The sequence below is a fragment of the Populus trichocarpa genome, chromosome 10 (assembly GCF_000002775.5).
Source record: "Populus trichocarpa isolate Nisqually-1 chromosome 10, P.trichocarpa_v4.1, whole genome shotgun sequence".
Taxonomy (NCBI): domain Eukaryota; kingdom Viridiplantae; phylum Streptophyta; class Magnoliopsida; order Malpighiales; family Salicaceae; genus Populus; species Populus trichocarpa.
Genome location: NC_037294.2, coordinates 18,351,092 through 18,366,306, shown reverse-complemented (window position 1 = coordinate 18,366,306; position 15,215 = coordinate 18,351,092). Strand labels below are relative to the sequence as shown.

Here is a 15,215-nt window from a genome sequence, read left to right as displayed (position 1 = left end):
CAGGCTAACCCGCGTTGACTTGAGTTGTTTTTTATGTTTTTTTAATTGAGATTTTTTTTGATTTTATCATTCAATGCTGAGTCAGTTGAGAATTGAGCTTTATAATATGTTTTTATTTGTTTTTTATAAGGATATATTTGTCTCGTGATCAGGGTCGCCGGTTTTTGTATTTTAATCCAGGTTAAATCAAGTCGTTTTTTATTTTTTTTTCTAAGAGGTTATCTCAATTTCATTTCCTTCAACATTGGATTTTTTTTATTGGTTTGTTCCCGTCTCATGCCCAAGTTACGGATCTGGCAAATTAATCCAGCTGGCTCAAATTTTTTTAAAATTGATTTTTTTTATCCCAATTTCATCATTTAATACTGTGTTTAATTGAGAATCAGGCTTCATGATTTATTTTGGTTTGATGTTTATGAGGTTGTCTTAATAGTGCTTAACGGGTTAACCCATGTTGACTTGACTCATTTTTTGTGTCATTTTTTCATTTAGGTTTTTACAAATTTCATTGTTCAACATTGGGTCCAACATGATCGATTAAGAATTTTTATTTTGATTTGCTTTTTATGAGGTTATCTCAATCTCATAACTAAAGTCGCGGATTTGACAAGTTAATTCGGGTTAAATCTGATCATTTTTTTGTACGAGGTTATCCCGGTCTCATGATCCAAAACGTGAGTTTGACAAATTAACTTGAATTATTTTTTATGTTCTTTTTTTAATTGATTTTTACTAGTCTCATCATTCAACACTAGACTGATTATGAATTAAACTTCATAATTTGTTTCGATTTTCTTTCCTTGAGGTTATCTCAGTTTAATGACCTAAGTCAAGAGTTTGACAGGTTAACTCAAATCGCTTTTTTAGGTCTTTTTTTAATTGATTTTTTTTAATTTTATCATTTAACACCGGGTTGATTGAAAATTAGACTTTAAAATCTATCTTGATTTTTTTTTCATGGGGTTATCATAGTTTCATAACTCGATCACGAATTTGATAAGTTAACCCGGGTTGACCCAAGTCAATCAAATATGTTGTTATCTTAATATTAAAAAAATATCATCTTGAATTTTGTTTTAGTCAAACTACATTTTTAATTGTCGTTCGGGTTGCTTTTGGACTCGCAAGGTCAACTAGATCACGTCGAGTCAACCCCTGTATGGTTTTAAAAAAAATTCCATTAAAAAAAACATTGACAATGTCTAAATATTTTTTTTATATTCAAGAAAAAATTGAGCCGACCTACAACATAGCACTGGTCAGTGATCTAGTTAAACCTAAATCGAGTAAACACCCTAGTTTTTTTAGATGCATCATGTGTTGATGTAGTTTGTAAATAAATAATAAAGAAAAAGATGTCTTTCCCACATTATAAATAAATATTATTTCCTAAGTGTTTATAAATACGAGTTTTTATTGTGTAGTAAATTAAGTGAAAGTCATGATGAACGGCTCTTTCAGTAGGCTTCCTAATATATAGATAAAACAAGATGTAAATGTCTATATAAATAAAGCATAATTAAAGAAGAAAAATTAAGTGCTTATGGTGAAAGTAGGGCGGGCCAGCCATTTAAAACGGGGATGAGAACTTCTAGAATCAAATAAATGTATGTTAATTATGTGTATTTAGTATGTATTGTTGTGTTAATGTAAATTGAAATGGATTTAATTATGTTGTTTAGTTGTAGTTGAATTTTAAATATAACTTAGAAAGAAGATTGTGAGAAATTGAAGAAATAAATAATTTATGGTTATTTTTGGGTTGTGAAATACAAAATGAATGTTGATAATGTTAAGATTGTGTGAGAATGATTTTGGGATGTTTTGATATAATTCATTATATGTTTACCTAGGATGACTATACGAATTGAATAAAGAAAAAATGGAAGCCGGTTACATAATTGAATCAATGATGATTGGTTGAATGATTATTTAATTATTTATATTAAAAATATATTTGAAGGTATTGATAATGAGAAGATCTTATAATATTTTTAATATATAAAATCTTGTAGAGAGCAATTGTGAATTATATAAAAAACAGAATTTTGTGAAGATTTTTTCATGACACATGTAAATTTTTGAATTTTATATTGAAAGCTTATAATTTTTAAATTTTGATTAATTTAGTTATATTATTTCTAACCCGAGCTGATTTATAATCTCTTGGATTTTGAAATGTAAAAGACAAAATTGTCACCCAGGTAGTTTTCTTTCGGGTTCGTTGGCCTTTCAAATTTTTTTGGCTATTAGAGCATCTCCAATGAAGAAGCTAAATGGATAGCTAAAAATAAAAAACTAATATTTTAGCTTTTCTTTGCTTGTTTTGCACACTCCAAAGGGAAAGCCAAACAAAATGCTAAAATGACTTTTCTCTCCCACAAATGCTATTCCTAAATATCTCTTCAAAGAGCCAAAACCAACAAAGTGGGGCCACCAAAAAAATAAACCAATTAAATGTAGACATGTGGAAAAAAAAGTAACATCAAATTTATTAAGAAATAATAAGACACTTGTTTCTTCCACTCCAATATAAATGGCTTTTCAAATGGCTTTTTTCTATTGGAATAGATATGGCAAAAAATGCTATATTTACACTATTCAAAATACTATTTTATCAATTTAGCTTTTTAAAATAGCATTTTGGATTGGAGATGCTCTTAGAATCTACAACTATCTTTTCTTGAAAATTCAACCACTATCTTATTATCATTGTACAGTTAAACGTTTCTCATAGCATTATACTTCGTAGAGAAACACGGTCTAAAATTATTTTAATATATTTTTAAATAAAAAATATTTTAACAAACAATCACAACGGTCTCAAACATCCTGTAATGCTTCCAGCAGCTCCTCCTTTCTAAACCAATCACAAGTCTTTACTGGCTCAATTTCAATTTAATACAAGTGTCCAGGTCACAGAGCAGCATATCTGGACAAAGTTTAGCATTCCTTTTTTAATCGCATTGTTGTATGTGAGTATCGATCGGAAGTGGACGTGTCACTAGAAGTCATGTAGCATGCTCCCAAGGCAATCAAACATTCAAATCAGCTCACGAGCAGTTCGAGCTTTGATTTTATAATTGTACAGGAACATTTTTGTTTTTCTGACGAATTATCGCACGGGAACCTACAGAGGATACATGTGCGTAGCCAGATGACATTTTGTGCATCTAGTGTGCCGAAGGCTTCACAGATCAATCATACCAGCGTAGAAAGTCAAACGGAGATGCCTTCTCATCCAATTCTGAAGCACGGTTTGTTTTTTATGTTTTTGTTGTGTTTACATACGTTTTTAAAGTTTATTTGTTTTTAAAAACTTATTAAATTTATATTTTTCATTTTTTGATAATTTTAATATATTAATATTAAAAATACTAATTAAAAAATATTTTAAATATTTTTTAAAATACTCATTATTACAATACCAATATAACCTTAGTTTAGAATCTTTAGATTTTTATGACAGGACCATAACATCACCAATTCCATCGTAGCCAAGATGCTCGATACCAAGATCTCAGGAAGATGATTTATTTTTATGGGTGTCTAAGAATATAGTATTGATTATTTTTTAAAGTATTTTTTATTTAAAAATATATTAAAATAATTTATTATATTTTTAAAAATTTATTTTTAATATCAGCATATTAAAATAATATAAAAATTTTAAAAAATTAATTTTAAATAAAAAAATTAAATTTTAACCGCCATCCCGCATTTAAAAAAAAGTTTCCATCATTAACACCTGCATATTTTCAAGCACTACACGCGCACACAAGCCAAAAGCGAAAACAAGAGGGGTCGGGCCATGGACTCATGGGTCAAGTCCAAATCTGACATCAAAAAAAAAAAAAAAAAACCAGACTGCATTCCGAGTCACCAAAACGCACAGCTTAACACGTCTGCCTTCCGTTAAGCAAGAATTTTTTTTTTATCTGTACTTTTCTCATTTCTTAAACTGGTCAAGGAATTCACATTCCATTTCCTTTTCATTTATACCGGTCTATTATACCACACAGTGACACACCCTTCTCCCTCCCCACTCCTCTCTTTAGATCTCTCTTTCTTTTCTTTTGATTCCGAGGGAATATTTTAGGGTTTTATCGCTGCTTTAGATCTTGCAGCGATTTGAATCCTCAACCGGTTCAATTTCAATCACAGATCCGATTAGCACACTCTGAGCCGTCGATCTAATCAGCAACCATGGCCGCGGCTAACGCCCCGATCACCATGAAGGAAGTCTTAACTGTAATTAGTCTCACCCACTCCTGTCTCTTCGCTTGTTTTTCGTTTCTTTCTAAATTGAAGTTCAGTTTAGATAGAAAATTGTGCTTCGAACTGAAATATGCTCGCTTATGAGTAAAATAACAGAGTGATCAATCATTTTTTGCTCAATTTTGAATCCAGAACGTGTTGATTTGTAATTTAGCTTGACGTGACACGTGAAAAGTTAGCTTGTGCTAGAGTTTCTATAGATCTGATGCTTTGTTTCTATGCCCAGATCTACTGATTATATTGTTACAGGGTTTGTAAGTGCTTAGTCGCTGTAATTATTTGATTTAGAACACTTCAATTTTACAGTTTCTTTGAAAATTCTAGTAAAGGAGTGGTGATTTATAAGTTAGGAGGAGCTGAGTTGGTGAATTTTGTGTGATCTATTGTTTTTTGCAGTTACCGGCTATCGGGATTAGTCCTCAGTTTATTACGTTTACAAATGTAACGATGGAATCAGACAAGTATATATGTGTACGGGAAACAGCGCCACAAAATAGTGTTGTAATTATCGATATGAACATGCCAATGCAGCCATTGAGACGCCCTATCACTGCAGATTCTGCTCTCATGAATCCAAATTCTAGAATCCTTGCTTTGAAAGGTAGGATTTGATTGTTTGAATCCTCTGGCTCTAATTGCTGATAATGCATCGTGCACGTTGCTATTCTTGTGATCGTTTATGGGTATTCATAGCTTTTTTAGATTTTTTCTTGAAGGCATTGTTTTCCTTATTTGGAAGTTTGTGGACAATCTCTATTCCCCTCAGCACATGTTTTTCTCCTTAAAGTTTGTTATGACTTATGATTCCTTGTAAATGTATGTTTTTTACGCTAAAGAACTCAACCAAGTGGGTGATACTTTCTCTTAAATTTGCTCTCCTAAGATGTGCAGGTACAATTATCCCTTAGGCAAACATGGAATTAATGCTGGATATCTAGTAGCGTTCTTTTGAAGATTAAAATTGAACTGGATATGTTATCTTAATCCAAACAGGCACTATGATGTGGAGTTTTTCCTTTTTTTTGGATTGCTGTACTAGATATAATGATAACGTGGTGATAGTGAATTTTTAAGCTGATTTGATTAATCAGACCTGCATGTCATATGTGGATTTCTGTGATTTCCTGTCTGTCTAGGAATTTTTTATTAAGCCACGTGAAAATGTCTTGATTGTCTTTGAAGCATATTATTTATTTGAGCACGGGTGTGCACACACTTGTGATTTTATCTAGATATTTTCCTTCTGCTGATGAATTGGGGCATTCTTTTGAAGCCCAACTTCCGGGAACTACTCAGGATCACTTACAAATATTTAACATCGAGATGAAAGCAAAAATGAAATCATACCAGATGCCTGAGCAGGTATTAACTTTTTTAACCTACCTCATAGCATTTTGTGATATGCTATTTGATGATCGGTACTGTTTTCACTAAAGCTGTAGTGATTTAGGTTATCTGAACCATGTCCTTTTGCTTTATGCCTAGATTGTCTTTTGGAAGTGGATAACCCCTAAGATGCTGGGCCTGGTTACACAGACATCAGTTTATCATTGGTCTATTGAAGGTCAGAATCCTTTTGCAGTCCTGAATTTGTGGCATAACTTGCATATCTTCTTCACTGGCTTTTTTAGTCTTACTCCTCTGCATGCTTTCCAATCCATGTTGTCACTTTGTTCTTTATCATTTTCGAATTGTTTCTCGTATATGAATGCAATTGTTCCATTAATTTAGGTGATTCTGAACCAGTGAAGATGTTTGAGAGAACTGCTAATTTGCAAAGCAATCAGATTATAAACTACAAATGTGACCCTTCTGAGAAATGGTTAGTTTTGATTGGAATTGCTCCTGGCTCACCTGAGGTATGTTGTTGCCTTTGTTTGAAAGCTGTTAAATTACTCTGTTTTTTTTTCATAAAACAACACTCACCACTTTCTTAGGAGAAATTTAGAATTTCCATGATTAGGAAATTACTTAGGCATGCTAAATATAGTTGGCCATAGTATTGGATGTCCCTGGGGCTTCTGAAGCTGTGGCAGCTTAAAATCAAACTAGCAGGCGGGACTGGACTAGCCAACATAGTGACGTGACCTCTGGTTGGGGTGTTTATGGTCATGATATGAATTAGGGAAGAGCTCTTTCTGACTGTTTTTCAGCTGTCTTGTTTCTTCATTACAATTTATTAATTCCCTCTGCCATTTTGCCTTAAGGTGGTTATGTTACTTATTTATCTTTTTTCAACAGTTTTGACCCATAGTTTGTTAAGGATAGCCCTTATTACAGCTTGAGTTTACGAGGTTTATTTCTTTATGAATGTTTTTCCATAACCTGATGGTGTTAATGGTTTTAATTACTGATGTATTTGTTTTCAGCGGCAACAATTGGTTAAAGGGAACATGCAACTTTTCTCTGTGGATCAACAACGTAGCCAAGCTCTTGAAGCACATGCTGCATCATTTGCACAATATAAGGTATGGGTTTCTCTGAACCATAATCCTCCTTTTCTTTCTTGTATCACATTTTTTTTCCTTTTTTGCAACAAGGGTCCTTACATTTATGGTGTTGAGCAGGTTCCAGGAAACGAGAACCCTTCCACTCTGATTTCTTTTGCCACAAAATCTTTTAATGCTGGGCAGATTACATCGAAGTTGCATGTTATTGAGCTTGGTGCCCAGCCAGGTCAGTCTGCTTCATTCACTGTCTCTATGCCTCTTGTTTTTCCATTTTGCTTTCTCTATATGTTTTCCTTTTCTTCTTTTCTGTCTAGTGTCGAGCAACATGTTTAGAATTTGTTTAACATTGTCTTTTGTGCTTATGATCAGTTACCTTGAAACGACTCCCTCTATTACCTTACCTTGGATTTGGAGTTATGAATCATTCATTCCCGGTCTTAACATTTGCAACCTTGTTACAGGGAAGCCATCATTTACGAAGAAACAGGCAGATCTGTTCTTTCCTCCTGATTTTGCTGATGACTTTCCTGTGGCAATGCAGGTATCTGCTACACCTTTTTTTTTTTTTGAACTTACTTTTATTGATCAACAATCCCTGATAAGTCATAAATCTTTTAAATGGCAGATATCCCACAAATACAGTTTGATTTATGCAATCACGAAGCTTGGGCTGCTATTTGTTTATGATTTGGAGACAGCTACTGCAGTATACCGAAACAGAATTAGTCCAGATCCAATATTTTTGACAGCTGAGGCTTCAACGGTGGGAGGGTTTTATGCCATTAATAGGCGAGGCCAGGTGTTGTTGGCTACTGTAAATGAAGCAATGATTGTGCCATTTGTTAGTGGCCAGGTGTGCTCATATGCTTCCTTTCTTTCTTTGTAACATTTGATGAAATGCTCTCTGGTTTTGGATTAATCTGACTATCCTTGTTATAGTTGAATAATCTGGAGCTTGCTGTCAATCTAGCCAAAAGAGGAAACCTTCCTGGTGCTGAGAATCTGGTAAGTCATATGTTTCTTATTCTTTTTTTATTTTAAGAAAAAAATTACTTTGTGTTTCACATGTGATGAGAACTCAGTTGCCTGCTATCTTGGGGATCTCAGGTTGTCCAGCGTTTCCAAGAATTATTCGCTCAAACAAAGTATAAAGAAGCTGCTGAGCTTGCTGCTGAGTCACCACAAGGCATTCTTCGAACTCCTGACACAGTTGCCAAGTTTCAGGTTCTCTCTTTGTTTTAATTCAGTGCTAATGTTGTACCTGTTTAAGTTTTATTCTCCATTCAATTTTGATGAAATTAACCATAGCAATCTGTATATATCTATTTGAAACATGCAGAGTGTTCCAGTGCAACCTGGGCAAACCCCTCCCTTATTGCAATACTTTGGGACCCTTTTAACTAGAGGAAAGCTTAATGCATTTGAGTCATTGGAATTGTCCCGCCTTGTGGTCAATCAGAACAAAAAGAATCTTTTGGAGAACTGGTTGGCAGAGGACAAGTTGGAGTGTACTGAGGAACTGGGAGACCTTGTGAAGGTTTGATTTATAGAAAAATTAGATAGTTGAAGCTTTTTTGAGATGCCTCAAGTTTCTGTTTCAGCAATTTCTAACTTGTATTTATTGATTACTTAAATGATGTTGATCTTGTTGTCATTGTAGACAGTGGATAATGATCTTGCTCTGAAAATATATATTAAAGCTAGGGCAACCCCTAAAGTTGTTGCAGCTTTTGCTGAGAGAAGGGAGTTTGACAAAATTTTGATATACTCGAAGCAGGTAAAGGACAGTTTTTTTTTTTTTGCATTTCTTAATTATACCTCTTTATTGTTACAACGTTTCTTAATTATATCTGTTATTTTTTTTCTTCTGAATACCTCCTATTATTCTTGTTCTTATTATGTTATTTTTGATCAATTATGGGTTCTGATCCCATTTGTGTTCTCTTTTGTTGCTTTAGGTTGGCTATGCTCCTGACTATTTATTCCTTCTGCAAACAATTCTCCGTACAGATCCACAGGTACCTTTTTCAGTGAGTTTAATTTGTATTTGTTTGGTTTCAGACAAAAATTATACTGTATGTACCGCCTTTTGACTTATTTATCTCAAACTAAATTTGTTATTAGATGTTTTTAATAAACTAAAGTTTCTTCTTGAATTTGGACCGTAGGGTGCTGTTAACTTTGCTTTGATGATGTCCCAAATGGAAGGTGGCTGTCCAGTTGACTACAATACCATTACTGATCTCTTTCTTCAGGTTTGCTCATGATCGTCACTTCTTTTGATTTGCGGATTTATATAATATGAAGTGCATTTGAAGTCAATTTTTGTTGGTCGCAAACTTTATCATACTGTCAATCTGTGCGATTCACTGTAACTCTAATGGATGTGTCCCTGTCTTCCTTTAGAGGAACTTGATCCGTGAGGCAACAGCCTTTCTGTTGGATGTTTTGAAGCCAAATTTAGCAGAGCATGGTTACCTCCAAACAAAGGTTTGTTGGTTGACATAGTTCTCCAAGAAGCTTTTATATTTATATCTGTATATCTTCTCCCATGTCCGGCTTTGAGACTCTTTTTTTATGTAGGTTCTGGAGATAAATCTGGTAACATTTCCTAATGTAGCTGATGCTATTCTAGCCAATGGGATGTTTAGCCACTATGATCGTCCTCGTATTGCTCAACTCTGTGAAAAAGCTGGTCTTTACATCCGAGCCCTGCAGGTGATTACCTTTTCTTTTTTCCGTATTCTATGCAGACCTATTGCCATTCCTTTGAGTGAATATTACCTTTTCTGCAGCATTATACGGATTTGCCAGATATTAAACGTGTGATCGTGAATACACATGCAATAGAGCCACAGGTATGTTTCGTCAAATTATTGTATTATATTCTTGTATTGGAAATATCAAGTTGCTCATGTAATTGCTGTTCTTTGCAGGCACTTGTTGAGTTTTTTGGCACTCTTTCACGAGAATGGGCTCTGGAGTGCATGAAGGATCTCTTACTGGTTAATCTAAGAGGCAACCTTCAGATAATTGTTCAGGTACATAAAGTTTGTCTTGAGTTGTTTGTCAAGATCTTCCGTACATCATGATGCTAACTCATGTGCATCTGTGCAGACTGCCAAGGAATATTGTGAGCAGTTGGGTGTTGATGCATGCGTAAAACTTTTCGAACAATTCAAATCATATGAAGGGTTGTACTTTTTCTTGGGGTCATATTTGAGTTCCAGGTATTATGTTTAGTGAATCAGAATTTTTTTTTTCTTTTTGGTCTCGATTTGGTTGTTTAAATTTGTTTATTTATTATGTGGTCCTTTTTCCTGTGAATCATGTGGCAGCGAGGATCCTGATATACATTTTAAGTACATCGAGGCAGCTGCTAGAACCGGACAAATAAAGGAGGTTGAGCGTGTTACTAGGGAGTCAAATTTTTATGATCCTGAAAAGACAAAGAACTTTCTGATGGAAGCCAAGCTTCCGGATGCAAGGCCTCTAATAAATGTCTGTGACCGTTTTGGTTTTGTTGCTGATCTCACACACTACCTCTATTCAAGCAACATGCTTCGTTATATAGAGGGTTATGTTCAAAAGGTATGCTAGTTTTTGCCTGTCCTATTGACTGTCAAATGTTATATTGATTGTCATATGATTTTGCTCAATTTTTAGTATTTGGAAATTGACATGATTCTCTTGACAGGTGAACCCAGGGAATGCTCCTTTAGTTGTCGGGCAGCTGTTAGATGATGAATGCGCCGAAGACTTTATCAAGGGCCTTATTCTTTCTGTCCGTTCTTTGCTTCCAGTTGAGCCCCTTGTGGAGGAATGTGAGAAGAGGTAGCTCTCAGTTTGCCCCTGATTCTTGGCCCTTGTTCCTTTTTATTTCGTTGTTCTAATTCTTTGTTTGTGGTTTTCAGAAATCGACTTCGTTTGCTCACTCAGTTCTTGGAACATCTTGTGAGTGAGGGAAGCCAAGATGTACATGTTCACAATGCTCTTGGTAAAATCATCATTGATAGCAATAACAACCCAGAACACTTCCTCACCACCAATCCTTACTATGATTCCCGGGTTGTGGGCAAGTATTGTGAGAAACGTGATCCCACCCTTGCTGTTGTTGCTTACCGGAGAGGACAATGTGATGAAGAACTCATCAATGTCACAAATAAGAACTCTTTGTTCAAGTTGCAAGCCAGGTTTGTTGATTTGTTTAGTTTTTTTTGAAGTGTTACATTTCATTCTCAGAAGACTCATGTACTTATACTATGGTTTCAGATATGTGGTTGAAAGGATGGATGGTGATCTTTGGGAGAAGGTTCTGAATCCTGAAAATGAATACCGAAGACAGCTTATTGATCAAGTTGTATCTACTGCTTTGCCGGAAAGTAAGAGCCCAGAGCAAGTTTCTGCTGCTGTTAAAGCTTTCATGACTGCTGATCTGCCCCATGAATTGATTGAGCTTCTTGAGAAGATTGTGCTCCAAAACTCTGCATTCAGTGGAAATTTCAATCTCCAAAACCTACTTATCTTGACAGCAATTAAGGCTGATCCTTCTAGGGTTATGGATTACATTAATAGATTAGATAACTTTGATGGACCTGCTGTTGGGGAAGTGGCAGTTGAAGCTCAGCTTTACGAGGAAGCATTTGCAATTTTCAAGAAGTTCAACTTGAATGTTCAGGCTGTTAATGTTTTATTGGATAACATCCAAAGCATTGACCGTGCCGTGGAGTTTGCATTCCGTGTTGAAGAAGATGCTGTTTGGAGCCAGGTGGCCAAGGCCCAACTCAGAGAGGGCCTTGTGAGTGAAGCAATTGAGTCATTTATTCGTGCAGATGACGCTACTCAATTCCTGGAAGTCATTCGTGCTGCTGAGGATGCAAATGTCTATCATGATTTGTTGAAGTACCTTCTCATGGTTAGGCAGAAGACAAAAGAGCCAAAGGTGGATAGTGAGCTTATTTTTGCATATGCAAAGATTGATAGGTTGAGTGACATTGAGGAGTTCATTCTCATGCCAAATGTGGCAAATCTCCAAAATGTTGGCGATCGCTTATATGATGAAGCTCTTTATGAGGCTGCAAGAATTATATTCCAATTTATAGCAAACTGGGCCAAGTTGGCAAGCACACTAGTGAAGTTGAAACAGTTCCAAAGTGCTGTTGATGCAGCTCGGAAAGCCAACAGTGCCAAGACATGGAAGGAAGTTTGCTTTGCTTGTGTTGATGCAGAGGAGTTCCGTCTGGCTCAGATATGTGGTCTTAACATCATTATACAGGTGATTTTTTTTTTTTTGTTTTTTCAAAGTTCTATTGCAAAGGAACTGATGTCCGAGTCTATTTTAGTTGTGTGGATCTTTCAAAGTAAAACTTTGAATTATTTTCTTCATGTCCAGTAAACTTCTCACATTAGATTGTAGGTCAATTAGATTTTAAATCAAAATCAAGATCTAGTTGTGCTTTACCTTTAGACATTATATTAATTTGTTCTTTTGACATAAAAATGTAGAATGTCTAATTTCTTCTTGCATAATGGTTTTAACATGTGCTCACTTTGTTTATTTAAAACTATTTTGTGCTATTTATTTCTCAATATTTTGTGGGTTTGGAATTTGTAGGTGGATGATTTGGAGGAGGTCAGCGAATATTACCAGAACAGAGGATACTTCAATGAATTGATCTCTCTCATGGAGAGTGGTTTAGGTTTAGAACGTGCACACATGGGGATTTTCACAGAGTTGGGAGTGCTGTATGCTAGATATCGTCCTGAGAAACTCATGGAGCACATTAAATTGTTCTCAACCCGTCTCAACATTCCCAAGCTTATCCGAGCATGTGATGAACAGCAACACTGGAAGGAACTTACCTATTTGTACATTCAATATGATGAATTTGATAATGCTGCAACTACCATTATGAACCATTCTCCGGAGGCATGGGATCACATGCAATTCAAAGATGTTGCTGTCAAAGTTGCTAATGTAGAGCTATATTATAAGGCCGTGCATTTCTACTTGCAAGAACATCCTGATCTTATCAATGATCTTCTCAATGTGCTGGCACTTCGTGTGGACCATACTCGTGTTGTTGACATTATGCGGAAGGTTTTTGCTTGTGCCACTGCATGTTATTTTAAGAAGCAGATTTTTCACTCTCTTCCAATGGTTCTATCTCTCTTGATTGTGTGGTATTTCTTTGTGGTTTTCAGGCTGGTCATTTGCTTCTTGTGAAGCCATACATGATTGCAGTTCAGAGCAACAACGTGTCTGCTGTGAATGAGGCTTTGAATCAAATTTATGTAGAAGAGGAGGACTATGAAAGATTGCGTGAATCAATTGATTTGCATGATAACTTTGATCAGATTGGCCTTGCACAGAAGGTAAGGTCTATAATATTGTTGTTTCTGATCATTGATGAAACTCTGATTTTGTAATCCATTTTGGTACAAATTTGCCCAGATTGAGAAACATGAGCTTCTTGAAATGAGGCGTGTGGCTGCGTACATTTACAAGAAGGCAGGAAGATGGAAGCAATCCATTGCATTGTCAAAGAAAGATAACCTTTATAAAGATGCCATGGAGACAGCATCACAGTCTGGTGATCGTGAACTTGCAGAGGAGTTGCTGGTTTATTTCATTGAACAGGTGTGTACTGGAGTGCATAAATGATATGACATCTTTCATTGGCATGGATGATTGACCATTTTAGCAAGTTCTTCATTTTCTCCTTTCACTAAAATTAGGGTGAGTTTGCTTGATTGTGCTGAGGTGTGTTATACTTCTTTTTCGTTGCTGGAGAGGTAGATGGATACATGTGAACCGTTTCTAGTACATTTTCCTTGTTTATTAGTCTTGGTGTAATACTTCACTCCAAATAATTTTACCACTTGTGCATCTCAGGATTGCGGCTTGTGATTTATGGGAAGGATAATACTTAAGTCTTATGATTTCAAATGTTTTCTTCTGTTTTTACACTTAGGCCTTACTTTTACCATGTCATCTAGTCAATTTTTATTGTTTTTGGTTGGCTCATTGACTCTGCTTTTATTCGGTGATTGTGTAGGGCAAGAAGGAATGCTTTGCATCGTGCCTCTTTGTTTGTTATGATTTGATTCGGCCAGATGTTGCCCTTGAGCTTGCCTGGATGAATAATATGATTGACTTTGCTTTCCCGTACCTGTTGCAGGTGATTTCTTAGCTGTCGATTCTCCAATCTTATTATTTCAGATTGCATATGTTTGTTATTTGCATTTTATGAGCAAACTAACCCTTTTAAGCTACTTGGCCATCCTACCTGGAATATTGAAGCATATGCACGATGATTCTCTCATCTTTCTTCCTCTTTCTTTATTTGCAGTTTATCCGTGAATACACAGGCAAAGTTGATGAACTCGTGAAGTACAAAATTGAGGCGCAGAAAGAAGTCAAGGCCAAAGAGCAGGAAGAGAAGGATGTAATTGCTCAGCAGGTAATCATTTTGCATCCAGGTGGTGTCAAAGTACATGGTGTGACAGCTGGCACATTTACTTTTATAAATAGCATCTCTTTGAATTAGGTTTGCCTGGAAGAGTTGGTTTCCACATAAACATTGAGTTTTACATGTCCCACCTGATGTTTTTTTTTTACATTTTTTTGTTGTTAAATCTTATGTTGATCGATTCATGTGATTTTTTGCAGAACATGTATGCTCAGTTACTTCCTCTTGCTTTGCCTGCACCGCCCATGCCTGGTATGGGTGGACCAACAATGGGAGGAGGTTTTGCTCCACCACCACCCATGGGTGGAATGGGGATGCCTCCAATGCCACCTTTTGGCATGCCACCGATGGGCAGCTACTGATATGCAAACAACCACCCTTTTTTTGTAGAATTAGTTGCGAATTCCCAGTTGCTTAAAGAAAAAAAAGTATCCTAGCTGTTTGGGCTTTTGATATGGCGGTGGTGTTTTTCTGGGCTTGGGTGCCTTCATTCTTCTTGTTTTTTTTTTTGTGTTCTTTTTTGGTGGGACGAAGGTGTAATTGAAACAATGAACATGGCATTTTTCTGTCCTAGGTGTGTGGATAAGTGATGTAATATTTTTTTGGTAGGAATCATTTTTTGGCTGCTAGTAGCGAGCAAGCGGAGGATTTCCTGTATTTGCAATATTTTTTCCCTTGCGGTCTGGGAGCTAGCCGAGTATAATACGAATTGTTTCATACAAATCATAAAACCGTCCAACTTGATCTGTAATGGCTCTATTTTAATTTCATCTTTTCCATTTTACTTTTACCTTCACGATTTCCATTGAACTTTAGATACGAGGTTTCTTTTTACCTTACGTTCTTTACAGTACATGCTTGTGGTAGTTTGTCTGTTTGCATCTTCTTTTCCAGAATAACAATCTGAGCTTGTGTTCACATGTTAATATTTATTTGACCTATCCTATAGGGTTTAGTAAGATCTGCTTCTCCTATGCTCTATGGCTATCACCCTACAGTAATTAGCGCTATATGT

The 15,215-nt window shown here is 35.6% G+C and overlaps 1 protein-coding gene across 3 annotated transcripts; it reads left to right on the top strand.

Moving 5' to 3' along the window:
- Positions 1-3,961: 3,961 nt before the first annotated feature.
- On the top strand, positions 3,962-14,990 carry LOC7474422 (clathrin heavy chain 1). Of its 3 annotated transcripts, XM_002316165.4 has the most exons (30): positions 3,963-4,251; positions 4,675-4,879; positions 5,552-5,640; positions 5,764-5,842; positions 6,010-6,137; positions 6,648-6,746; positions 6,846-6,954; positions 7,190-7,269; positions 7,354-7,581; positions 7,668-7,733; positions 7,836-7,952; positions 8,068-8,265; positions 8,389-8,505; positions 8,687-8,746; positions 8,897-8,983; positions 9,135-9,218; positions 9,312-9,446; positions 9,524-9,586; positions 9,665-9,769; positions 9,846-9,958; positions 10,067-10,319; positions 10,426-10,562; positions 10,643-10,921; positions 11,001-12,003; positions 12,343-12,828; positions 12,933-13,103; positions 13,183-13,368; positions 13,787-13,909; positions 14,081-14,191; positions 14,401-14,990. In XM_002316165.4, exons 1-30 carry the CDS (start codon positions 4,207-4,209, stop codon positions 14,560-14,562), a joined length of 5,118 nt encoding a protein of 1,705 aa, XP_002316201.3. In that variant the 5' UTR covers positions 3,963-4,206; the 3' UTR covers positions 14,563-14,990. The 3 variants fall into 3 exon arrangements, with proteins under 3 accessions (XP_024467044.2, XP_002316201.3, XP_024467045.2); XM_024611276.2 differs by having other exon boundaries at positions 3,962-4,251; positions 9,524-9,769; XM_024611277.2 differs by lacking the exon at positions 3,963-4,251 and having other exon boundaries at positions 4,743-4,879; positions 5,575-5,640; positions 9,524-9,769.
- Positions 14,991-15,215: the final 225 nt, after the last annotated feature.

Coding starts and splice junctions, on each gene's coding strand:
- LOC7474422 (XM_024611276.2), top strand. CDS start 4,207: ATGGCCGCGGCTAACGCCCCGATCACCATGAAGGAAGTCTTAACT. Junction 7,270..7,353: donor ACTTTCCTGTGGCAATGCAG/GTATCTGCTACA, acceptor TTTAAATGGCAG/ATATCCCACAAATACAGTTT. Junction 9,770..9,845: donor ACCTTCAGATAATTGTTCAG/GTACATAAAGTT, acceptor GCATCTGTGCAG/ACTGCCAAGGAATATTGTGA.